Consider the following 25,127-nt stretch of genomic DNA (forward strand, 5'->3'; position numbering starts at 1 on the left):
GGTATCTTTCAGTAACATCGGTGATATTTTTGCACAGCAACACATGGACTGAAAGGGCTGGAGAGGAGGTGGTTATCTGTGGACTTATCCACATTAAGACTCACAGCTGGGACTAAGATATGCCCCTTCATGCTATTGTATATATAAGGCGTTCACTAAGGAGCATTTCACTGCTACAAAAATATTTCAAGCCTCAACTTAACTCCAGCCTTGGACTCCCATCTCCTTGCACTTTCCTGACTGTACTCTGTACTGCTTACCTCCTGCAAAGTTTACTTAGATTTTTTGATGCTGGAGTGGTTCTCAACCTTACTCTTTTCTGGCCTTTATCGTCCTTAAGCCTTAAAGTGGGAAAAAAAAGGTTCTGTTCTACATCTGTCAGAAACCACTAGGAATGATGTGTCTACTTCCGGGCCTCACTTTTTAAAAAGAATTTGGAGACGTTACCAAAGATAATAAAGAGGATCAGAGAACAGAAAACTCAATTGTGCAAGATGAACTATGAGAACTGGGTATGTTTAGAGGAGAAAAAACTGGATATGACAGCATTCTTCAAATACCTAAAATAAGGTCACGTAGAAAAAAATCCAGTTTTTAATCTTAAGAGTGCAGATTGTAGAAGTTGAATAGCAGAAAATGCTTCTGAGTTATCTGAACTTTCATTTGCTAGGTTTGTTGCAGTAATGGCTGGATATATACCGGTCTTTGCTTGGGATGCTCTACTTTCAATTGCTACAACAGGCAGTAGATTAGACCAAAGGGTCCTCTCCAATTATATGACTCTGAGACTGTTATACTTCTTATGAAGAAGTAAAATCTGAGAAAGCAAGTGAAGCTTTGGGGGGTTTTGCAATGGTACTGACTTTGAACAAAAGAATTGATGAAAGGGCAATAAAGTTACTGGTTTCCTTGTTGTCCACAACTCTAATAAATACTAGATTAGCACTTGTTAAACCTAGCTTTTCAATATTTGGTTGCAACTTCCATCTTTCTGCTGTATACAATGTTCTCTGTTTGCTAAGTTCTAGCTTTCTGTTCTTCAAAAAGCTACCTACTTGTGGCTGTTGAAATCAATCTGATTATTACCCTTTTCAAAAAGCAATACTGATGCCATGTGCCAGGGCTGATGATGGAGCTGGGGAATGAGGTACTTCAAGGAATGCTGTTAGCTATAATTTGGCTCAGCAGTTTATGTTCAAGCCTTTTGCCTTGCATTCATCATAGTGAGTAATCTGACATAATTTCCCTCTTATATCAGTGATGGGTTTTTTTCCCCGATTGAAAATTCAATTTCACCATTCTTCAAAAGTATCAAGTGGATTCTGGACAAAACAAATTACAAATCTGGTTTCATTTCATTTACATTTACTTAAAAATAAGCCAGTAGGATATCTAGAGAACATTTGCTTATTAAAAGTTTCTTCTTTGAGGGAATGTCATTGAGAGTCCTGAGGATCATAAGTCTTCTTGGGAAGAGCCTCACCTTCAAGGGATATCTGATCCTCCTCCATGTTATTGCTCAGACCGGTCCATAAAAATAGATGTCAATTAAGGAAGGTAAAATAACAAACCCTTGCCTTACTTGAAAGTCTTATCCATGCATTGCCCAATACCAATTTCACAAATAAGAGCGAACAGCAAGTAAAGGAACCAAACCATTTGGTCAAGGAATCAGTACGAACTAACTAAGCCTCCCAGTCTGATTTATACAGAACACTGTATACATTTTCTTGTGTTGTTCTTTTGACAAAAAATTGCCACTTTATAAAACTAAATAAGATATTAGCTAAAGGAAGCATTAAGCCCAGATTGGACTGGATGGCTTTGGGACAACCACTGCCTTAGCCCAGCTCTGTGTTCACTGCCTTCAGCTTCAGAAAAGAAAGGCAGTAAGTCAACAACTAAATTTCACCAAATATTTTTTTCTATTATTGAGCTGCCTTTTGGAAGAAACCTTTAATTGGTACATTTTCCTTTGAAATATAGATCCCAAATAAAATCCATACAGTCCTCTCATACAGTATAAGGCCTTCTATAACCAACAATTTCATTCAATACAAGATAAAAATGAGAACTTCAAAATGAGAATATTTTCTGATATTCTCCCTCCCTACTTGTTAGCAAAAACAAAAGCATATGAGTAGGAAAAACAAGATAAACGAATTTACTCCCCATGGTTGTAGAATCAAATTACAGCTTGAAATATAATTCTAGAAGACCTGTAGAAAACATCCATAGTATCTTATAGTTACAAATTTGCTGATATTCCTTCAGTCTGATTTTCAAAATCTGGCCTACATGATTTTCCCAAAAGATAAATAACATACACTACAGCTTATGTTATAGTAGCTCTTTTTTCAGAATAATTAAATTGGCTAAACCAGGATGACTTAATTTTTGTTTCATTATGCATATAGTGAAGACGGAAAAGACAGTGATCCATAACAAAATCGTATTTATTAATGCTTGGGACTATCAACTTACCGGTTTCCCAAACTCCAATTCCGAAAAGAATTTATACCAAGGCTCATTCTTTAAATCTATCTCTTCTGGGCTTATATCCCGAGGCTAAAGAGTTGGTAAGATAAGAATGGAAGAAAGAGAAGGACAATATTATGCAAAAAATGCTAGGAAGACTGTTAAAGATGCCACATTCTGTAATTTTTTTTTCAATAGTTTCCTAGTTATCAAACTGGAAGGTCACACCCATAATTTTGAGGAACAATTTGCAATCTTATTTGTACTTCACTGGGAATAGGTTTAGTTACACTCATTTCTAAGTAATCCAAAATGGGAGTGCATTGTTGTCATTAAAGAAAGGTATTTCCTAACGAAATAATCTTCCCATATTATATTTGTGTTATTTTTCTAAAACAGGAAAAGCAATAAAGCAATAAGAGATATCAGAGTTGGAAGGGACCTTAGAGGTTCCTTAGACCTTCTAGTCCAACCCACTGCTCAGACAGGAAGACTTATAACATTTCAGACAAATGGTTGTCCAATCTTTTCTTAAAAACCTCCAGTGATGGAACACACTCAACTCCTGGAGGCAAGTTGTTCCACTAATTAATTGTTCTAACTATCAAGAAATTTCTCCTTAGTTCTTGGCTGTTTCTCTCCTTGATTATTTACCATTTATTATTTCTAACTTCAATGTACATTTCAAGTTAAATAACTACTAGAATTCTAGTAGTACAAATTCACTAAGCAAAAACAAAAATCCATAGGGGAAGATTATGAATTGTCAACAGTAATAAAGAGTGGATGAATCAAAATGTCCTTCTATTAATACAACACGTGAACAAAATCTAAAATTCCACCTCTAATTTCCAAAGCACTTTACCTGAAATAGTCAAGATTTCTATTTCCTCAGCTGTTGGATAATATCATTCTCTGAATATGATTCATTTTTACTCCATTCTCACTGCAACGTATTACTTTATTTATATAGAGTATGGCATCTTTAACAGCACATAGGGTAAGTGAGAAGGCCTGTCTCAAAAATAGCACATGAAAAGATAAAACTCTACACCAGGGGTGGGGAACTATGGCCTTTTACCACTTTTATGACCATGCTGGCTCAGGAACTCTGGGAGTTGAAGTTCACAAGTCATAAAGGAGCCATAATTCCCCACCTCTGCTTTACACCATATAAAGGAATTCAAGTTGCCATGGTTGAGAAATCTTGCTCCATACCAAACAGGCAATATTTAGACAGTAGATGTGTTAATGGTGAAGTTGCTAAGGGAAACAGATGATTTGCTTAAAAAAAGAGAGTGGAAAGCTTCTACTCTAAGAAATTGCCAACATTTCATGCATGATTGAGGGTTAAGGAATACAAATAACAATTAAGAATGGTATATCTAAGAACAGGATGTACCAGGAACAATATAACAGTTAAGGAGTCATGTTTTCAATATAACAGTTAAGAGAAGGAGTCATGTTTTGCTATTGTTTTCCATGTTAAGGAAAAAATATCAAATTAATGACATGCAGTTCTTAGAATCACTGTACAAGAAACAAAGAATATGTGCAACAGTTCTTAAGACACAGTCTTGGTATATAAGATATAGTGCAATCAACCCAGAATACATAGAGTGGTGCTAATACAGCCCCAGGTTTGCAAATGTCTTTTGTTTCCATGTCACACTCATATTAATCTGATTATCAATTACAATTCCAAGATGCTCTTTACAAGTACTACTACCAAGCTAGCTACACCTAATTCTATTCCTGGATATTTTCTTACAGTTTTTTTTCCTTAGAAAAATGCTTCACATTTGTTTGTTAAATTTAATTATGTTATATTTAAATTCCTAAGAAACAATTCAAAAGATCATTTTGAATGTAGTTTTGCCTTCTAGCAGTCCTGTTCAAATTTGTTCTGCATGGTAATTTGTTAAGTATTCTCTCCATGTTGTTATCCAGGTAAAATATATGTTGAAAATAGTCACTCAAAATTTAAAGGCTTGAGTATCCACCTCCTCCACTTTAATAAGAAACATTTTAAAGGAAATCTGGATTCAAAATTGTCATGCTATCTAGGTCACATTTAACTAGCTTGCTAGTTCAGATTCAACAGGGAATTTTGCCAAATGCTTAACTGAAATCAGTGTTATTATGTCCACAGCATTCCCTCAATGTATTAAGGTTAGCCAATAAAAACAGAGAGGGAAAGATACGTGGCAAATTTGATCTTGACAGCTCAGTCACTGTCACTGGATCATAGTGATATTGTGTGTGTGTGTGTGTGTGTGTGTGTATGTGTGTGTGTGTATTTACTGTATCTAATTATACGTATATATACTGTATCTAACTTAACCATTCCATTTTTTAAAAAATTCCTCTTGGTCATCAAATTACAGTCAACTAAGGAAACTAGTCTAATGGTCACATTGCAGGGGGAATAATGTAAATCACAGTTTTTTAACTCATGTTTTAAAATACAGCCGAGCTTTTTTATAGAATTGTTTAAAACCACCAACTTTCTGGTAGAGCTTTTTCACAGAATTTGAACCTGAGATTTGTTTATCGATTGCACAAACTTCTGAATGATCTTGTTCTTTAAAAGTAGCTCACATTTAGAAACTGTGGCATGTAGAAACATCATACAAGACTCAAGGACTGGCTTATTAACAGCCCATCTTAAACTGAGTTGACTCCTCCTTCTCTTCTATCACGCTGTATGTAGCTCTAGGAAATAGAACCTGTACTAATCTTTTCAAGAGGTGCATATTTTGTAATGTCTCTTGTAAAATGCTAAGAGAAAAGGAGAGAAAACATTCTCCATTTTATATGAAGATGAACAGTGAGAGAGAAAATCATGTTTTCTTCCCAGTAGTTTAACTGCTGTAGCCAGAGGAGAAAGGGGGGTGGCATATCATCCTTTCCCTTCCACCAGCCATTTAGGAAAAACTGGATAGTTTATTTGTAGATTGAGGTCCTGCAGCAAAAAAGCTGGCACAAAAGAGAGGAAATCGTCTTCCTTTATTCACAGGGTATGGAGAATAGAGAAACAGCAGTATTTTCATGATCTGAATGGTAATAATATTTACAGATAATTTACCTTGTAACCCAAGGAGCACAAGTCTTTCTCCCAATAGGAAAGGGGCTGGTTGAGGGCTGGTTCCTGCCTGTCAGTGTGCAAACTGCCTCTCCCTCTTCTTTCTTCCTGCTCCTGCCAGTTGTGATGGAGTAGTGACTCAATAAGAGATGAGTGCAGCAGGGCTATCTTACTACTCTTTCAGAATACAGTGGAAGGCAATCAGTCCCATGAAGGCCTATCAAGCATTGCCCCTCAATCTGTAATCTCCACATAGGAACATGGCTTCTCCAGTTGCTCCCAAGAGGAGAACCTCCACACAATTCCTCAAATTAGGCCTCTCTACTCTAAAACCACGACCTCTTGGCCAGTTTCTCTGCAGGCTTTCAGGAGATACTATTTCAGGCAGGAACCAAATCCACAGAGCACAATGGAAAATATGCACATAAAAGTAAAATCAAATTACCATTACCAATGTTTCGTTGTCCAGAACTGAGGACATCCCTGGACGATATTCATAAATGCTTTTAGGTTCAGCCCAGTGCTTCCTCGAGTCTATTTTTTTGTCTGGAGGCTCCCAATCATTCCTTTAAAGAAAAGAAAAATAAAGTGCAACTTTTCAGGTCACAGCGATTAACATTTTCTTTAGAAGCCGAAAAGGAAAATAGAGAAAGCTTCATCCAATTTAATTTGTTCACGGAATGATTTTTTTTCACTAATTCTCCAAACCATAATTCTGTTTATTACAAATGCTACAAAACCACAAACCAAAGTATTACCAATGTCTTTAATTTGTAATTTCTTTTTCATTCTCATTTCTACTCTCTGACAAACCCTGCTTCATATACATGCCTTCTACTGAAGAACACTGTAAGGCTTATTATTTGTACTGTAGGTTTGTTCTTCTTTTTCATTATAAAAAGCAAATGAGTCCCTGTTCAAATAAATGCTTCTCCTATTCCCCGGGAAGAAAGACATGCATGCACATACACACGCACCAAAGTAATTGGCAAAGTTTGGAACCTCAGTTCAGCCAATTCCTATTTTAGCTAAATGACCTTTGAGACACCACTTATTTAAAATGAGCCCATTGCATCATACCTAGGGTCATCCCCAAGGCACCTTAGATTTTCTACATGAGAAATCTTGGGTCAAGAGAAGGATGACACTTTTTGAGCGATGGAATATTCAAAGATTGTTCTTGGCTACGTCAGTAATTGGGGATGAGATAAGATGACAGTGTATAAAATTGTAAGAAATCGCTTTGCCATAGCAAACAGAACACAAGATGAACCCCAAAATACGCTTACTTGGATACAAATTCTATCTAAAATTTACGTGCTTAGTAAAGATTGCTTTGTGAATGATATAGAAAACCTAGTTTTCAATTTAGTTTATTATTTTTCATTTTATTTTTTAATTCTGCTCTTATTATTTTTCATTTCATTTTTTTAATTCTGCTCGTACTACTTTATAAGAAACTCAAGGCAGTGAACATACATAATACTCTTTTCTCCTATTTTCCCCACAACAATAGCCCTGTGGGGAGGGGGGGGGTTGAGCTAAGAGAGTGACTATCCAAAGTCACCCAGCCAGCTTTCATGTCCAAGCCAGGACTAGAAATCATTGTCTCCTAGTTTCTAGAGCAGCACCTTAACTTGTTGGTTTGTTGGTTTGCTGCTAGTTACATTACCCTGAGCTACTCCTTCAACTGTTCTCATCGGTGATTACCTCTCAGAGTTCGATTTAAAAGATGAAGAACGAGCGGGCAATGGCAAGGTGGCCGATCTCTTCATTATCTTGTCTGTGTTGATGGTATAATTCTCACACTTGGAGCGGGGCACTGAAGTTTGTGCTGTTACTGCAAAGGGACAAAGTCAGATGTGTTTGTAGGAGAACAAAGGCACCAATATTCCAAACATGAAGGTTTGTTGCATTCTGGGTATATAATGGAGTAAGATTCATTTAGCACATCATGTAGCTCTCTCTTTCATACAACCACTTATATAACTCATTTCAATCTTCAAATACTTACCTTCTTTGCCAAAGGAGTCCTGTGGAAAATATGAATCAGAATCTTCATCTGGGGAAAAAAAACATAATTTGCTATCTGTTTAGATATTCCATTATATATTTATGACTATGGCTTCCCCTTCTGCCACTCTATGAATCCAAGTGTGATTCACAGGCTCTAAATATTTTCATTTCATTAACTAAGCTTCCAGATCTGTATATCAAAAAATCTCTAGGGAAAGATTCTTCATAAACCTTCAGTGAAACCTTCCAAACTCTCATAATACAAAATAATTTAGCAAATAGGGTTTACAATTAGCAAAACAACACTGCCTCCCATTTGAAAACATATACATACTTTGCACAGCAGGACTGATGTAAAATCAGAAAAGAATAAATCTATGGACCTTCAACCTGCATCTGAGTGTTGGATTTTTCAAGCTAAGGGGTCATTTACAAACCACCCAGAGTCATTTAGGCGAGATGGACAATGTAGAAATTTGATAAATAAATAAAGTTTACAAAGATTTGATCAATAAATAATTTTTACAAACATTCCCACAGGACTTGAAGTTAAAGTGCATTTTTTAGTCATTTGCTGCTGTAAAGACCACCAATCTCTCTGCTTACAATTGCCTGATAGCCAAAGAACCTGGGTTAGTCTCCAGACAGCCATGATCTGAAACATTCATGTCATACCACATTCCTGTCCTTTACACAAGTAAAGGAATGTGAGAAGCAGACGCTTCTTAAAGCAATGATAGCAGCAGACTTAGGAATTAAAAACAATTCCACCAGAGATCCTAGCAAAGGCCTCAGCCAAGCAGTCACAGAATGGATGTCATCTGAAATGAAAATAAAATGAGTGGCAGACAAGAACTCCACCTGCTTTCTGAATTCAGTGAAGCAAGGTCCAATCATCACAGGAACTGTAAAGAGGAGAGCTTCTTCTCCAATACTTCTAGGATTAGTCATACAACCACAACTGGTTAGGTAACTAGACAGTGTTTTTATTAGGTGGTTCTTTATGAAAGGATTATTACAGAAATCTGCCATAATACCACTGGTGCCTAGGTTCTTAGAAAACAATGCAGCGTATCTTGTCAGATTAATTTTATTTCATTTCTGGATCAGGAAACGTCTTACATACAATGTGGAAATGCTGTAAAACATCTCACATGTGCATGATATTCGGATTAGCAAGTTATTCAAGTCTGATTGGGTGACATTTCTATATATTTAATCCATAACTGGCCTGAAACTCCACCCAGAATGCTCATCAATGGCTTTTCATCAAGTTGGGAGAGGTGTAATGTAAAGTGCCATATGACTCTTTATTAGAAAATTGATCAGAAAACTGGAGACAGAAACTAAGAGAATAAGAAGTCAGAAACAAAATTCAAAATGATCTTGACAGATTTTTGTGAGAAATGGGTTGAAAATGCCATTGAATATAAACTGAAGAGCAAAACTATTCAAAGGCAAAAGAAACAGTGAGTATAGGGTATAGTATGAGTGAAAAGGACATCGGAATTGCAGTTGATCACTTGAGAGCTAAATATGAGTAAACACACTGAAATGGCTACTAAAAAAAAAAAGGTAATTTTAGGCAATATCAGCAAGTGAGGTCGTATTATTTTTCAAGGATATGAAAGGGTACATTGTGTAGAAGGGGGTGGGACAATTTCCAACACTTATTAGATCTGGCAATTTTATCTTGCTCCTAATTCATGTGGGGATGCCACTGCTAAGATCAGCTACACCTGTTAACTGTGAAGATAAATGAAGGAAATTCATAAAGTTGAATCCTCAGGAAAGGCTCTCATTCATCTTTCCCATCCACAGAAGAGGGCTCAAAGCAATGGAATCCTGCAAGTGAATGGCTATGCGAATGCTATTGACTGCAGAAAGCTGAGTTTTTGCACCAAGATTTGAATCATTTGGATGATTGGCATGTAATCAGTTGCATTTCATAAGGATTGAGAAAATATTTTTTGTTGCAGCATGGGGAGTCCAAACCCGCTGTTGGTAGTGATGTGTCAGCAGCACCCAATTTTAAATCTTCCAATATCCCAAATCTAGTAAGATAAGTGGCAAATTATCACATTTTTATACGTGGGTTAAATCCCAGCTATAATCTCCAACTCTTCAGTCCTGTAACCCAGATCTAGTATTATACAGGTAGTCCTCAACTTACAACCACAATTGAGCCCAAAATTTTTGTTGTTAAGTGAGATATTTGTTAAGTGGGATTTGTCCCATTTTATGACTTTTCTTGCCACAGTTGTTAAGTGAATCACTGCAGTTGTTAGGTTAGTAACTTGGTTGTTAAATGGCTTCCCCAGTGACTTTGCTCCTCAGAAGGACACAAAAGGCAATCTCATGACCCCGGGACATGGCAAATATCATAAATGTGAACCAGTTGCCAAGCATCTGAATTTTGATCACATGATCACAGGGATGCTGCAAAGGTCATAAGGGTGAAAAACAGTCATAAGTCACTTTTTTCAGTGCCATTGTAACTTTGAACGGTCACTAAACAAACTGTTGTAAATTGAGAACTACCTGTATGCAGTTTTGGGCATAACTCAAAAGGGCTGAGGATGAAAAATTGCAAGAGGAGGAGTCCAGAACTATGAAAAAAGACTGAAGTAATTGAATTGAGGGATGATTTGATAGCACTAAAGATGATCTATTAATATTGATTAGGTTTCAATGGAATGTCAAGAAAAAAATTAATCCAAGCAGTAGATTGGACTCTAAATGCTCCTTACAAGAAAATATTTGAACATTACAGTAAGGAAGAAGGGAAAGTCTTCTAAGTTACCTCAATGATCCAAAATACTCATGAAAGTACATATATTATTTTACAATGCAGAGACGAGGCAATGTTTCTTGGTCCCCTTAACCTAACCCTTTTCTGGAATAATGGTTGTACAGTATTTTTAAAGCAAAACAGATACAATGTGAATCTATTAACTAAACTCGTAAGATGAAATATTAGTACAAGACAGAAAAAAAAAATCTTACTGGATTCTCTAGGAACATACCTCTATTGCCCACAACCATGGACACATATTTTGTGCAAAGCCTATGGCCAGGAGGCCCTTCAGCCAATTTTGGCTGGCCTGACAGCTGTGCGCTTTTCCTGATCAGGAGTGGTCACCCCATTGATCTCGCAGTTACACTACTGCAACTCAGAAGCTGCAGCTGGCATAGAACAGGACTGTCCATTTGCTGTCCTGTATTAATCAACCTGGTAGAATAACGCCTATGTCATAAGACTTCTATTAGTTGCCTGGAGGCTTCCACGCCCAATTCAAAATACTGGGCTAAAAAAGTTCTTTAAAATTTAGGCTTTCTAATCTTTGGAAACATCGGCTTCAGGTAGAATATTCTGCTATATTCTAGCCTGGTGGAGGCATTGATGTGAATGGAATCTCCCCAAGAGATCAGGATAGGGAATGGGTGACAAGGGCCTCCTCCACAGCTGTCTTCTCATATTAGAATAGCTTGCTCCCAAAAATCAGGCTGGTTCCCATTGTCCTGTCTTTCAAAAAGGCAATGAAAACTGAATTATCATTGTTCCACAAATAGAAGACCTTCATTAGGTAACAGCAGTAGAAGGGTAGCCTTACATGTGTTCTTTTGCTTTTATAACTGTAGGTCACTAGAGCCTGGTGAGTAGCTCTAACGAAAGCTGCTAAATAGGCAATCGATCAGCAGCAGTTTATAAATCCTACCTAAAGCAACCTCTGTCATGAAACCAGAAAAATCAGTTGCTTAGACGTACCACTTTATCTGATGAAAAATAAGTGACAATGTGTGATCTTCCACTCTCTTCTGCCCCACTTAATCATAAGAGGAAACACCTTTTTCAACCAGCCCAATGATTCATCACAGCATGAAACAACAATTTTGATACCAAAGCTACTAATATCAAAATAGAAGGAGAAGAAGGAGAAAATAATTAGGTTTTTTTGTACCAAAATATCACCTTTGAACCATACAATATAAAGTATATAAAGTATTCCAGTTGCTGGACTAAGAACTTCTTCTGCGACATGGCAAAGAAGTATGTCTGACCCAAACTTTGGATTAAAAATGTGATCCACCATGAGTCACTACTACTAGATCCATGGGTCTCAATCTTGGCAACTTTAAGACACGTGGACTTCAATTCTAGAAATCCCCATGGCTGGCTGGGGAGTAGAAGTCTACATATTTTAAAGTTGCACTAGGCCAATAATATTCAAAGTAGCTTAAGTCTTCCAAGGATTATCCTCTGGTATAAGATGCCATGATTTCACCTCTATCCCCTAATAATGCTATGGATAACAACTTTCCATTTCGAAATTGGATGTAACTCTATGTTATTCACAGAAAGTAGATCACTGGAGATAGGAACACTGTACACAATTTTTAATAGGGAACACTGTCCTGTAGATGTGGGTGACACACAAAACATGCTGGATCCTGCAACCATCACTGTCGCATGGGCCTTGCCCTAGGTAAAGGAGTCCTTGACAAATATGTATTCAAGGTTTTCCATTCCATTTAATAAGAATGTATGTCTTTGTGGACTGGCCTCCATGTGCTGTGTGATTTCAGATGCCTGGATAATTATCTTGAACTGACAACACAAACCAAAGAAAATCCAAGCTCCACAATATTAATTAGGGGACTATTAGAAAACTGAAAAAGCAAAGCAAAGCTAATAAAGAGGTTCTACCATTCAGCATGTAAGAGCAAAAAGCAGCTGGTGCCAACCACAATTAAAAGACAGCAAATGCGACTTGGTGACTACAAAAACTCTGGCTGGAAAATTAAGAAAGCAGAAGCTTGTATAAAAGCAAAAGTCAATTGATCTTAACAAATTACCTTCAGATCTAGGGCTAGGAGTAGACACAGGAAACTGGTAAGTAGGAGAGTAAGGATTTTGTTCTGCAGCAGAGAAAAGCAGTGGGATTGGACAGCAGCCATGCTTAAGTGGAGGAACTTCATCACTTCTCAATTTTCTATCCCATTATGTTTTTGTATCCCACTTTGCTACTAATATTATCCACTACTTCCAAGGCAGAGCAGTCGGTCTCCATCAATACAAAACAAGGAGACATTCGGAATAGCATTCAATTTTTAATGAGTCATATTGTAGTATGACAGATTAAACTATGGTTGTTAGCCAAACAAAAACAAGATACATTCTTGTTGTGGTACCTTTGCTTTTGGGTTGAAAAGCAGGAAGCTCAGGGAATATGTAGGTAGGGCAATAAGGGTTTTCTTCAGGAGGGTCTGTGCAGGAAGAGCACATTTCAGAAAAAGAACAGAGAGGAAAGATACACTGTAAACAGAGTGGAATATGTTAGAAGAAACTCCTAATACTCACATGCTGAATAGAGTTGCCATCCCTTAAAAATGCATAATTTAGTCTTAGGCTGCCCCTTCAGATCAGCCATGGGCACAATGCTTTTCATTCGAGGGCGCTTTGTCTCAAATTAACCAGCCATTAGCGCTAAATAGCAGGCACAGAAGTTTTGCAGTTTTGTTATCAATTCTGATTCAATTTAGGGAAAGAAGATTTGCTTTGAAAGTGCTTCCAAAGGAGAAAGAGAATTCTCTTTGGGGGAGTGTGGTAGTTTAGCATACATTTAATTGCAAATTGGCCAAGGGTATGTATGAATGCAGATGATACAATAGACTCCCGAGGGAAGAAATGAAGTTAGGACCCTGGTCAGAATCCTACTTCTCCTTGCTACAAGTTCTGAGCCTCGGACAAAATCCTCCATTGGCAGCTATGGAGATTTCTGCCTCAGGACTAGTAGCTGTTTCGTTTCTTTCGTTTGTTTGTTTGTTTGTTTTGGGGGCGGGGAAGAAACTTCCTAGGGAAAAAGTTTAAAGCCATAACCTTCCCGCTCCCTAAACCAGGATATCCCATCCCAAAAGAAACCGGTTAAGTAGATAGGTAGAATGTTTTAAATTAAATGTACCTTTTGTCAATCTGTGGATTTGTTTGAACATTATCTTGTACCAGTCCTTGGATCGCTCTGAATTCTAATAGAAAAAGAAAGATAACACAGCATTTGAAAAGATTTAAATACCTATTTGAGTTATGGTATCTTATATCTATTACCTTATGTTAATGATTTCTGCTCATCGTAGGCTCCCTGGCAAACTTGTGGATGCAAAAGACCTGTTTTTCCAACTGTGGGGTAAATTGTTGTGTTCTAGGGATAAGTTAAGCAAGTAATGTATGGGATGCAGAAAGTTTAGGAAAGCAACTCTGTCCTAAATTTCCAATTTTAGTGCTGATGTTTTGTAATTCTAATACAAGTATGGAGTTCTTGCCGTCCAGCAGGTGTTGCTCCAGCATCAATCATGACAGCTAGCAGGACCTCGAGAGCCACCTACAGATTTTGCCTCATTTCAGTGAAATCCCTTCATTAAATGCCATTCACTTCACTTCTTGTTATTACTCAAGTTATTTGTTGACTACTCATAATAATGTTACTTCATTTGATTTGTCTACATCAAAATCTTTAGCATTCATGGTCTCTCAGTGCTTGTGGTTTTTTTAGCTGATTTATCAAAGTGCATGTTCAATGTCAGATTAGTTCACTCAATTAATACTACAATAGTAGAAAGTCAAATGTAAAACAGCCAATAAACACACTGTCCTGCCCCTGCCAGAGTCTGAATCCGAGGAGGAAGACAAACAACTGACAAGGAATGGGAGTGTGGCTCTGTTGGCTGTGGAGGAAACTGGAGAAGGGCAAAGTCTGGCTGGGCAGAGCAGGGAAGAGGTAGAACAAGGGAAAGGGAGTTCAGAGGAAGTCCCACCCCTTCTTCATCCTAGGGCATGCAGGGAGGAACAGAGAAGACAGCAACGTGGGTTGCGTGGCTTACGGGGAGGAAAGGGCTTTGATTCCCTTAATTAGCCACACCTGGGAATGAGAGTTTAAAAGAGATGCAAGCTGACTGCGGCATCTGCTGGGAACAAATGTGAGTTTATCTTGTGTTGACTTTGGTTATCTGCGTTCCTGGCATCCTCCCAACCAGGTTGAATTACTGCTGTTCCTTCACATCTGGAATTCCTTCTCTTGACTTGCTGTACTAATTACATCTTGCCTTGATGACTTACAGTTACAGTTTTTGTTGACCATGTTTTGGACTTGATTCTCTGCAACCAAAGGCTGTTCCTGGGAGAGTTTTTTCTCCAGCCAGAAGGTAACCCTGACAAGTGGGAGCAAAGTTGGAGCTAATAAAGGGACTCCTACTGATTATTTGACTGTATAGCCTTTGTGCCACGCCCCGGGTCATCACATACATATTACATGAACCTTCACACTGGTGCTACAGGCAGTCTTCCTATCACATATATTTAGGACCAAAAACTAGGCAATATTAAAGTAATGTGAATTGGTGTAGCTGTTATAGGAACTGATCAATTGTAATTGTAGATTTTCAAATGGTTATCTGTGAATTCACACTTTGGGTTTCTAGCCCTGGGCAATAACTGTGTGGAATCTTTCAGATCCTAGAATCTTCAGAGTGTGCAGCATAGCAGGGCAGGGATCCACTAACGTTGGAGGACCAAGCATATGAAAGCAAGGTTGAGCATTCCTACATGCAAGTGGGAGAAACTGTGAATTCACAAATGACCGTTCAAAGAGCACCCAAATTCTTTTTGAACAAATTATATATCTTGAGCTACATTAAATACTGTTTAGCTCTTGTGACAGCATCAGTTTTAGGCACCAAAATAACTGTCAGCTGCTCAATTTCACTTTCTTTGAAGCTCACAAACAACTGCCATAACCAGGAAGGAGGGGGAATCTGGGAAGGGAAGTGTGCTGGAGGTGTGAAAGAATGCAATGGGAAACTGGGGAGTATGGACACTAACAGGAACCAGAGGTGCTAAAATGAGCCATCTGCCGAGCTTCAAGGACTCCAGTCCTGGGAAAAGAATTTACACTGGTGCCTAAGGCACTGAGGTCCCAAAATATCTAAATGGGACCTGATTGGTCTGGTCTCCCAGGGTGAAGGGTTTTGGACATTGGGGATTGCTTCAATATACAATTTTTGTGCAGTTTTTCTTCACAGCTTGCCTCATCTATGCTGCACTCAGCTTCTCTAGTTAAAAAAAACCTTTACTCTAAAACCTATGCAGTCAAGGGCCAGTCTGACAATAACAAAGATCAGTTTCTAGATTGTATTATTCCTTTGGCATGGCTCTGTCACACTTATCTACTTAACTGGTTGGATGGTTGATTCATTGAGAAACTTTGATGTCCCGAGAAAGGCAACACTATAAATATCAGTATCATTCTTCTCCCTAAAACTAATTTCCAAACTTTGACCACCAACCTCCACATCCACCTATGGTAGTTTAGTACTTATAGCCCTTGGAACATTTGGAGGCTTCTGTTGAAGGATAACTAAATTTCATGAGGATTTTTACAATTTAGACTAAGAATACATAAACTATTAGGGGTTGAAGGTTTTTATGTAGTTCGCCATTATGCTGTTTTTCATGCTTGGGTGATTCCAAAATCTGGTTCCCTTTTTCATATGTGCAGAAGATTTTAGAGAGTAAACAGGTGCCTATTTTACCTGTTAAAACTCCAGAAACCCACCTTCCAAAATGGGCTTTGGCGTTCTTGGAGCATGGCCCTCCAAATGTCACATAAAATTTGGTCTAGCTTCAAGCTAACAAAATACATGCCAGTCAGATAACCAAATCTTAAAGCTTATCCAAATCTTCAGTTTCCTTAAAACCATCTGGATGTGCATCAATGTTAAATTAAAGGAAAGCACCACCTTAAGTTTACATTCCTTTCATAGAGGAAGAGACTTTTGATTCTTTGATTCATCCAAGAGCTTTCCCTCATAAACGGAATAGATGCCAGGCTCCACATACCAGCTGCCAGCCAGAAACTGTTCCTAAATTCTGACAATTGCCATGTTTCATCGTGCTGGAATATTTCTAGAAAAGAATCTGCCACAGTAGCAGCTGCACAAGGAATGTTCCTCAGCTTGTCCTTTGCTTGTTTACTATGCATTTACTATGTATTTCGGGCCCGCTCTGCTGCTAGTTCGAAAAGAGCAGTGACCAGCAGGATTGGGAAAGCACTAGCAAAGAAAAGTCCAGATGAAATGGATAGCTAAATGGCTGCTGAAACATTGATCCTTTATGTAGATCCATCTCTGTCTTCCCTTCTGTCTGTGGAAGGGCAGGGGAGACTGTGAGCAGATATAGGCACATCCATCAAAGTCACTTGTAATTATTTCAGGATTTTGTGGAGGAGAAGGCAGCCTCTTTGTTAGTCAACATCGGGGCCCTCAAAGTTGGCAACTTTAAGACTTGTGGATTTCAACTCCCAGAGTTCCTCAGCCAGCTACTCTGGGAGTTGAAATCCACAAGTCTTAAAGTTGCCAAGTTTGGAGATCTCTGGTCTACATGGTCATAATGGTTATCACTGGAGTTACCCACTTTTTATTTATTTATTTATTTTATTTGTTTGTCAAGCATGTATGAGAAAACAAGTATAAGTATGACCATAACATGTAAACATATAAGTATAAACAGATATAAGTATATACATAATAAATGAGTACAAATAAATGGATAAATGGGAACAGTGGGGCAGGGACGGAAGGCATGCCGGTATGCTTATGCACGCCCCCTTACGGACCTCTTAGGAATGGCGTGAGGTCCACAGTAGACAGTATAAGGTTAAAGTTGGTTGTTGGTGGCTTGAGGATGTAACAACAGAGTCAGGTAGTACAGTAAAGCAAGGTTTCGCTTCTTCACAGCATGCCAGGTTGCTTCCATATGGTTGTCTATCATCTCTGTTTCTACCAAGAGATGTTCTGGTGGTCTAATTTGCAAATCATGAGCCTAGGATGGGATTGCTTCCCACCTTTGCTAATTCTTTTCCACTGGGCACTGGAAACACTAGTAAACTGACTCCCATTTGATGCTACTGTCTGTCATTCCATACAGCTGGTCTATAGTTTGAAAGCAAACACCAGGAAGAAGCTAAAAGGAATTCCAATAGTTTCTGGGTTATGCTGTTGCTCTCACAGCACAAATTACACCTCAGTCTAAAAAGGAGATTGCTGTATTTTCTACAAATTTTCCCCATGCCCTTCATGTCTCTATCATATTGGTAAAGAAAAGGAGAAGGAAAGTTGTAAAGAGGAAAGGTTTTTTTTTTTTTTTAATTTTAAAGCAAACTAAGGCTGTTCAGCAACTATGCACTGAAATTCAGCTGATTATGTCAGGGAGCATGCACCTTTCCCCGTCTCTGCCCCGCAAGATAGTCTCTGCCTGGTGGCTCCAGAAGGAGATGCTGTCCCAGATGGAGGGGTGGTCTTCCAGGAAACTCAAGAGAGTAAGTTCCTATGAAAACCTGGACAGGGCAAAAGCATCAGTCAACAGGCAATCTTAAAGGAGTGGGTTCTGGGGAAATAGACTGCAATTCCCTGTGTTTAGGGTGGTGCCACCCAAAGGGTGCCACCCAACACACAGAACCTGACAAGGATGTCAAGAGATTATTGACTGATAGATGAGGATTTAGGGTTTTCTGGCTTAGGAGTTTTGTGTTTCTCGCCTGCGCACGCAATTTAAGCCCACCATGAGAAGGGGCAGCCGATTCAACAGCAGCTTGATGGTAGAATCAATCATGCTTTTCTCAGAGAGATGCTCTGATTTGAGAGGAACAAGTGCCTTCCCTCAGCAAGACTATTCCATTTATTAGACTTATATTCTCTTTCCCCTTTTGTAAAATAGCCCAAGGTATTATACCCGCTATTTTCTTCCCAACAACAACTTTAGAAGGCCGGGTGTGTTAAGAAGGAAAAAGATTGGTCCAAAGACAGCAGTCTTTAACCGAACTAATCAGACCCATCAGGTGAGTGGGTATTGTGGCCCCCGTCCTGACTCCTCATGATGAAGCTCAGAGAAACTAATCAATCCCGCATGAAAAATGTTAAGGAGGAATGTCACAACATAGAAATGATTAAATTAAAAGTACTATACATTAGTGTACACGCCTTCAAGTCAGTGTTGACTCGTGACGGCTGCCTGGACTAGTGCCTGAAGTTTTCTTGGCAATATTTCAGAAGCGGTTGGCCATTGCCTGCTTTCTAGGGCCGAGGAAGTGACTGGGCCAAAGTCACCTAGCTGGTTTCATGCCTAAGGCAGGACTACAAGCCATGTTCTTCCAGTTCCTAGCCTGGTGCCTTAACCAAACTGCTATTACACACGAAGTTTAGTAAATATTTGACTATGAGATTTTGCATTGTAATTATTTTTTTAATCTGGAGGCTCTTTTGCACCACTTATTGTTGCTTAATGCTAGAACTTTCAGGTTATAGGAAAGCCTTCTTGAAGCTCTTGAGATACACCAAGTAATATAATCAATAATGGGCAAATGTTCTGATTCATAATTTAAAGGCAGCTTGCTATATATTTCTGTGTCTTTGTTTGGTCCTCAGAGGCCTAATCAGAAAGGGGACAATCTCCAAAAGCAATCAAGGAAAAGGGAAGTGTCATCTTTCTGGAATGTAGTGAGAAACTATCACAAAATGTATGGATTACAAAAAAAAAAAACCAACCCACAATTGCATGCATATATTTTAACACATTTTTGACAAACTTACCTTCTTTAATTCCGATTCCAAAGTTTGAAACTTCCGGGAATTTGTTTAAAGACAGAATATTTTACTTTATGTACCTACTTTATTATTCATAAAAGTACACAAACACTAAGTGGATTTATATCATGACAAAAACCCAACAAAACAATTTATATGCTGAAAATTGACTGTAACCCCCCCAAAAAAAACTAGACAATCAGGAATGAATTGATAGGAAAATATTTCCTTACTCTTAGTGGAATGCCTATAGAATCCAGAGAATCATCAGCCATATGCTGAGAATTGTTAACAATTCTCTTCTGTTCCTCTACTACTGCATCTTCCTTGCTCGGATTTAACTTCTGTTGAAGAGATATACCAACTCCTTTATCAACAACTGGTGGATCAGGCCCTGGATCTGTAAACAAAAGCAGTAGTCACTTGGACTTTCCCCATTGCTATAAAATATTTAACAGAGCCTTGGAGAAATACAAATGAAGCATCTTGTTGGTTTAAAAGAGTTTATATTTTCAACATGACTGAATAAAGAAGGAATTTTAGAAAAGAAAGTGTTCCATATTTCCTTTAACACTCCATTCTAAATGCTTTAAACTTTGGGACCTTATTCACTGATTCTCAGATCAAAAATTACTACACAGGCTTAGCAACAGAATCATAGTTAACTCCTCTAATGTAACTGTCATTACAACGTAGCACTCTTTAAGCTCCACCTCTACCAGATTCTCCGGAAAGATTTCCGGAAGGGAGAAGGATCATAAGCCGACTCATCCAAAATGTATCAAATTTCAGTAAACAGTGATAATGCAGTGTGCCATGCACTGGGAGGAAGGGGAAAGCAACATACTCATGCTTAAGAACATGCACCGTGAGCTCAAGAGCAATATTTTAAATGGAAATTAAACTTACACAGTCATGTTTCATGCAATATAATCTGCCTTCATCCCAGAGTATCATGAGCAAATCCATCCCAGAGTTAATTTGCTGAATGTTCTAACATACTTTAATGTATTGTTCTGGACTAGTTCCCCTCAATAACAGCTAACAAACATTTTAAATCAATAAGGATTGATTCTACCTGCTTCTGAGTATGATCTTAATATTAAATCCTTGATTATTTTAAAATGTTGGATGCTAATGTAGAAAGGTATCAGACTAGTCATTCTGGTAAAACGGGGTCTGAGCTATCAGAACTGGGCTGCAAAAATCCATATAATCCTTAGGTACAAAGGGGACACTTCACTGACATTTCATGACCGGTGGCTTTGATATATTCCAAGTTCTTTTTAAATGGTGGGCCAGGTCTCATCTTTTTCCAAGACTGCCTTGTGGAATTCCAGAGAAAAGTAGCATAAATAGGTCACGTTTGCTGAACCAAGTACAATTCCTCTACCCCTGAATTGAAGCAGATTCACTAATGATACTCCATTAGATAAAAAGCACTTGGCCAAATACAGCAGTAGAAACAACAATAGCTGGGAACAGAATAATAACAACAATAACATCATACCTGCAAGGCTACTAAGCCTTTTTTGCTGCTCTGCTGTGAGAAAGAGAGGAGGGGAAAAAACAAATTGTTGAGACCATAATTGCCCTAAACTCTTGATAAGACGTCCACAGTCTGCTGATAAAATCTCAAACACCCTACCACCATTAGCATTTCATCCAACCCATCGTTTTAACCCCCTTGCCCTTTAAATAAAAGTGCTGAGCAAGAGTCCCATATATAATGAATGAGTAACATGTTTACATGCTTGATTCAAACAACCTGACATGCATACATTTTTTCACCAAATTAGAAGGATAAAAATCCCTAGAACTTTCCAAGTCCCTCCTAGACATTATCCTTGCTGGAAGCTACAGCAATAACTTGCTACCAATAATATGGGTTGATTATCTGATGGGCACTGAAGCTCAAAACATTGGGAAGGCACCAGACAGTCTACACACAGAAATGGGGACTAAGTCTTACAATGTCCCCATATATGTGTCTTCAAGAAGAATTCTACATGGTGCACATTCAGAGCAACATATAGGTGCACCTTTATTGAATTAAGTGAGATGCAAGATTCAAACTGGAACATTTAGCGTGAACAATGAAAAATATTTATTCTAGTTTATTTATTAAATATTTATTCTTTGATCACATAAATGGATATTCAATTCACAATAGCTCCAAATAAGCCCTTATGATCTAAAACCTTTTTTTTTTTAAGATCCAAAGGTTCAGCAGTACCAGATCCAAACATAACCAGCCCATAAGAATGGACATCTTCCATCGCTATTTCCCAAATGAAGAAAGGTTATTGAGAAGAAGCCTGAGAATTACCCTCTGCAGACCTTCAAATCTAAAGACCAGTCAGGAAAGTTTTTCTCATAGAACTTTATGAAATCACAAGGGACAAGTTCTAACCATCTCCAGTCTCCTGGTCACAGGTAAAGAAAGCTATCATAAATAGACCAACAGGCATCTTATAAAAGTTTAGGTTGAAAAACAAGGCCTTATTTTGGAGCTTATATCACAGTGGTGGCTAACCTTTTCAGCGCTGAATGCCGAAACAGGACCGCATATGTGCGCCATAAACCAAAAGAGCAGCTCCCTAATGTGGGAGCGCAGGAGCATCAAAAACTGGAAGCTTAGCTTACCAGTACGTGCATGTGCTCTGGCCACCTGGTCTTCTGGTTTCTAACATGCATGTGCATGTGAAGACCAGCTGGTCGACTGAGCTGCTCTTCTGGTTTCCAGCGCTCCCTCACGCATGAAGGCCAGCTGGCCAGAGTGCATGCGCGGCAGAACCCAGAAGAGCAACGGGCGACAGCTGGCGTGCCCGGAGAGACGGCTCTGCATGCCACTTCTAGCATGCGTGGCATAGGTTCGCCATCATGGTTATATCATCTTTGAGCAGCTGGATACTCTTGAAGACAGATAACAATGGTCCTCCAGTTACACAAGCAACTGGGACTGGGATTGCCATCACTAAGTGATGCAGTTTTAAAGTGCAATGCCATGTGACCAAAGGCAATCCGGTCCCAGTTATTGTTATAACCCAAGATGCAGATGACTTAGGGTTGTGCAGTGTGGCACAAGCTCAGGGAGGTTAGGAAACAAGGGTGCAAGGTGTCCTACATTCATGTGTGGAAGCTCAAGGAAGGTGAGGCCAGGGGAAGAGGGCGTGGGGTATGTGTGCGCATTTGCGGAAGCAAAGAAAGTCCAGGGGGTGGAAGGAGACTTACCCAAATGTCTTCCCACTGACTTTGTTTGTGGGAAGCCAGCTGGGAAGAGCACAAATTATTATCATGGGCTGCAATGGCTGGAACTTCAAGGACTAACCCTAATGGTTGCTGAACAAAAGGGCATAACTGAAGGACTACTTGTGGATAGACTGGAGCAGAAGGTAGCCTCTCTAATTCACTTCCTGAATGAAGTCAGATGACTAGTCATGGTTTATTTTTGTTTTGTTTTGTTAGAGATGGAAGCCTGCCTAATAATACGATGCATGCATGAAGAGAAGCAGCCTAACGTGAATGAAAGTAGTTTTAGATTGTTTACATTAGGCTGATGTAAGATTTTTGCCCTCCGTTTTCCCTGTCTAATCAGTGGTAGGTGGAAAGGAGTTAAAGGAAGATTTTCACATTTCTTATATGTATTATGTCTTTCACATCATGATCATCACATGATTTTTGGGGAGGACCATAACCCAGCTGTTTGTTTAGGCTGCACATAACAAATGTAAGTCAGCAGCCTACTTCTTCCTCTAAAAATAATGCCTCGCTTAATCATGAGAAAAAAGTATCAAGTTATAGACACGGACTGAAATCTATCCTAGCTGACTCCTCCTACTCATTTTAGCACTGAATTAAAGTAACTAGGGGAAAAAAAAGATGAAAGGAAGAGTTGCAGGGAATGGGGGAAAATGATGAAAATGTAGAACCCCAAAGTTAATTGTCCTTTCAAAAAACAAAATGCAGAAGTTGTGTCCTGGGCAGAGACAGGAAAAGACCTGGAGATAAATTTGCTGTTAAATTAGCAGAGTCTGATGGTTCCTAGCTTTCCTCAAGTATACAACAGCACAAGAAACTATTGGAAATTCTCATTAACAAATCACCTTCATTTCTCTTTAATTACAACAAAATCTCCCTCATCATATACAATACCATGTCAGTTTCAGAGTTTTAAATATAGTGTGGTCTGTAAACATTAAAAGAGGAAGGTACTTTTCAGCCTACGAACCCAGAAACCTAAAGGCAATCCACCTATTCCATCGTCTCTTCTTGCTCTGACTATAAACATTTCCCACCAACCGGTGAGAAATCTTTCACTGCTCACTAAGAAACAAAACATTTGCTGCATAATGGCACATAGGAACAATTAAAAATAGGAAAAGAAAACCCACCCTTAGAGCCAATTTGCACTAGGGGTTAAAGTTCCAGGCTAGAAACCAGAAGTCTTAGTTCTTAGGTATAAAAGAGGCTCGGTGATTTTGGGCCAGTAACTCTTTTTCATCCCAAACCCCACCACAGAGAGGTTGTTGTGTGGAAAACAGGAGGATGAAGGAATATTATGTATATTTTCTACCTTATTTGTAGAAATAATAAAGATGGGTTGTAAACAAATAGATACGGCAGAATGTACAATGGAAGTTATGTGAAATGTAAGTCAATATAACTCTGCTCCAATCTCAGAAAACAAGTTTTCAATTTCCTGGTTTTTTTTCCCTCTCAAACTTTTTAGAAGTTTTATTCTTTCACAGTTGCATTATAAAAGGCTTTTGATGTGAACTGTCTTGAACTTCATTTGGTGTAAATAAAGTTTATTTCAGACTTACAAAGATTTTGATTGCCTTTTATGTTTGTTCTATCTGGTATTTTGATTAGCATTATATTGGCTAGATACTCTTGGGAATATTTTTGTCCTTTACCTTGTTATTTTCTTTGTCCCTTAAAAAATGTCCCTATTCTGGGAAGTTTCAAGTTTCTTCCATTTCATGATGGCATCCCCCGTCACCGAATAATAATTCTAGCAAAATATGAACCAGGAAGGAGAGAGTGGCTTTTATTTTACCTCTGTTATGCTGCAGAAGGACAATTGTGGGGTTGACAATTGTGGTGGAAGGGTAAACACCCAAAGATTTGTTGATTGTCATTGAGACAGCAGGGCCACCACTGGGCTTAGAAGCTTCATGTGCCTGGGGGCAGCTCTCCTGAAACACACAAGTGCAAAGGTCATTACTGCATAAGATTGCTGAAGACCATTTTGGCAGTGAAAAAACAAACAAACAAGTTCAACAGAACCCACCAGAACAAGAAGTTGTTTTCACACAACATCTTTTTTTGGTGCATTGTGCACATACGGATAAAAAGAATGACTAATTACATTCTGGGCCAGAAAAAGGGAACGTGAATACACAGAGCTGGTGGCAGGAGTGATTGTGCACGTGCAAGTCTCATGCTTTCTCTACTTTAGAAAGAAGATTGGCAATGCTATTTGCAAGCAATTAGCCAGCAGGATGTTAGTAAACCAAGACTGTGTGAGGGAGGAAGAATGTAGAGTCAGTCAATCAGGCCATAGACAAAGTGGTGACCCATTCCAATTTGGAGATTTGATAAAAACTTGGTCAGCCACAGCCAGTGGCAGAATCTCTTCATATGTGGCAACAGAAATACACATGCTGCTTCAAGCATAAAACAGTCTGAGCCCATATAGTCATTCTGAAGTTTGAAACCCAAAACATCTGGAAATGTTTTTCCAAGATGAGACTGAAAGCAACTGTTTAAAGGGTTTTGCACAGATAATCCATAATTAGACTGTTGACATGTATTTTGCTGATGCTCCAAAATAAATTATCTACACCTTGACCAATTCAGCAACTGCTACTATTTGAGATTCAGTGAAGTGACACCAGGAGACAGAACA

General features: G+C 38.6%; 1 protein-coding gene across 28 annotated transcripts in view; it reads right to left on the reverse strand.

Moving 5' to 3' along the window:
• SORBS1 (sorbin and SH3 domain containing 1) overlaps positions 1 to 25,127 on the reverse strand; it is a 100,965-nt gene that overhangs the window by 31,455 nt on the left and 44,383 nt on the right. For 22 of the 28 annotated variants that reach the window (XM_087932120.1, XM_087932116.1, XM_087932106.1 and 19 more), the window contains 10 exons: positions 24,276 to 24,414; positions 20,724 to 20,756; positions 19,447 to 19,613; positions 13,543 to 13,606; positions 12,773 to 12,847; positions 12,437 to 12,499; positions 7,578 to 7,625; positions 7,274 to 7,403; positions 6,015 to 6,129; positions 2,485 to 2,568 (listed from right to left, as the gene is read on the reverse strand). In XM_087932120.1, coding sequence (XP_087788246.1) covers positions 2,485 to 2,568; positions 6,015 to 6,129; positions 7,274 to 7,403; positions 7,578 to 7,625; positions 12,437 to 12,499; positions 12,773 to 12,847; positions 13,543 to 13,606; positions 19,447 to 19,613; positions 20,724 to 20,756; positions 24,276 to 24,414 — 918 coding nt within the window. The remainder of the gene's footprint in view (positions 1 to 2,484; positions 2,569 to 6,014; positions 6,130 to 7,273; positions 7,404 to 7,577; positions 7,626 to 12,436; positions 12,500 to 12,772; positions 12,848 to 13,542; positions 13,607 to 19,446; positions 19,614 to 20,723; positions 20,757 to 24,275; positions 24,415 to 25,127) is intronic. The other 6 variants (XM_087932108.1, XM_087932117.1, XM_087932102.1 and 3 more) reach the window with 3 other exon arrangements.

The sequence above is a fragment of the Pseudonaja textilis genome, chromosome 4 (assembly GCF_049901715.1).
Source record: "Pseudonaja textilis isolate UNSWEBS1 chromosome 4, rPseTex1.2, whole genome shotgun sequence".
NCBI classification, from domain to species: Eukaryota; Metazoa; Chordata; class Lepidosauria; order Squamata; family Elapidae; genus Pseudonaja; species Pseudonaja textilis.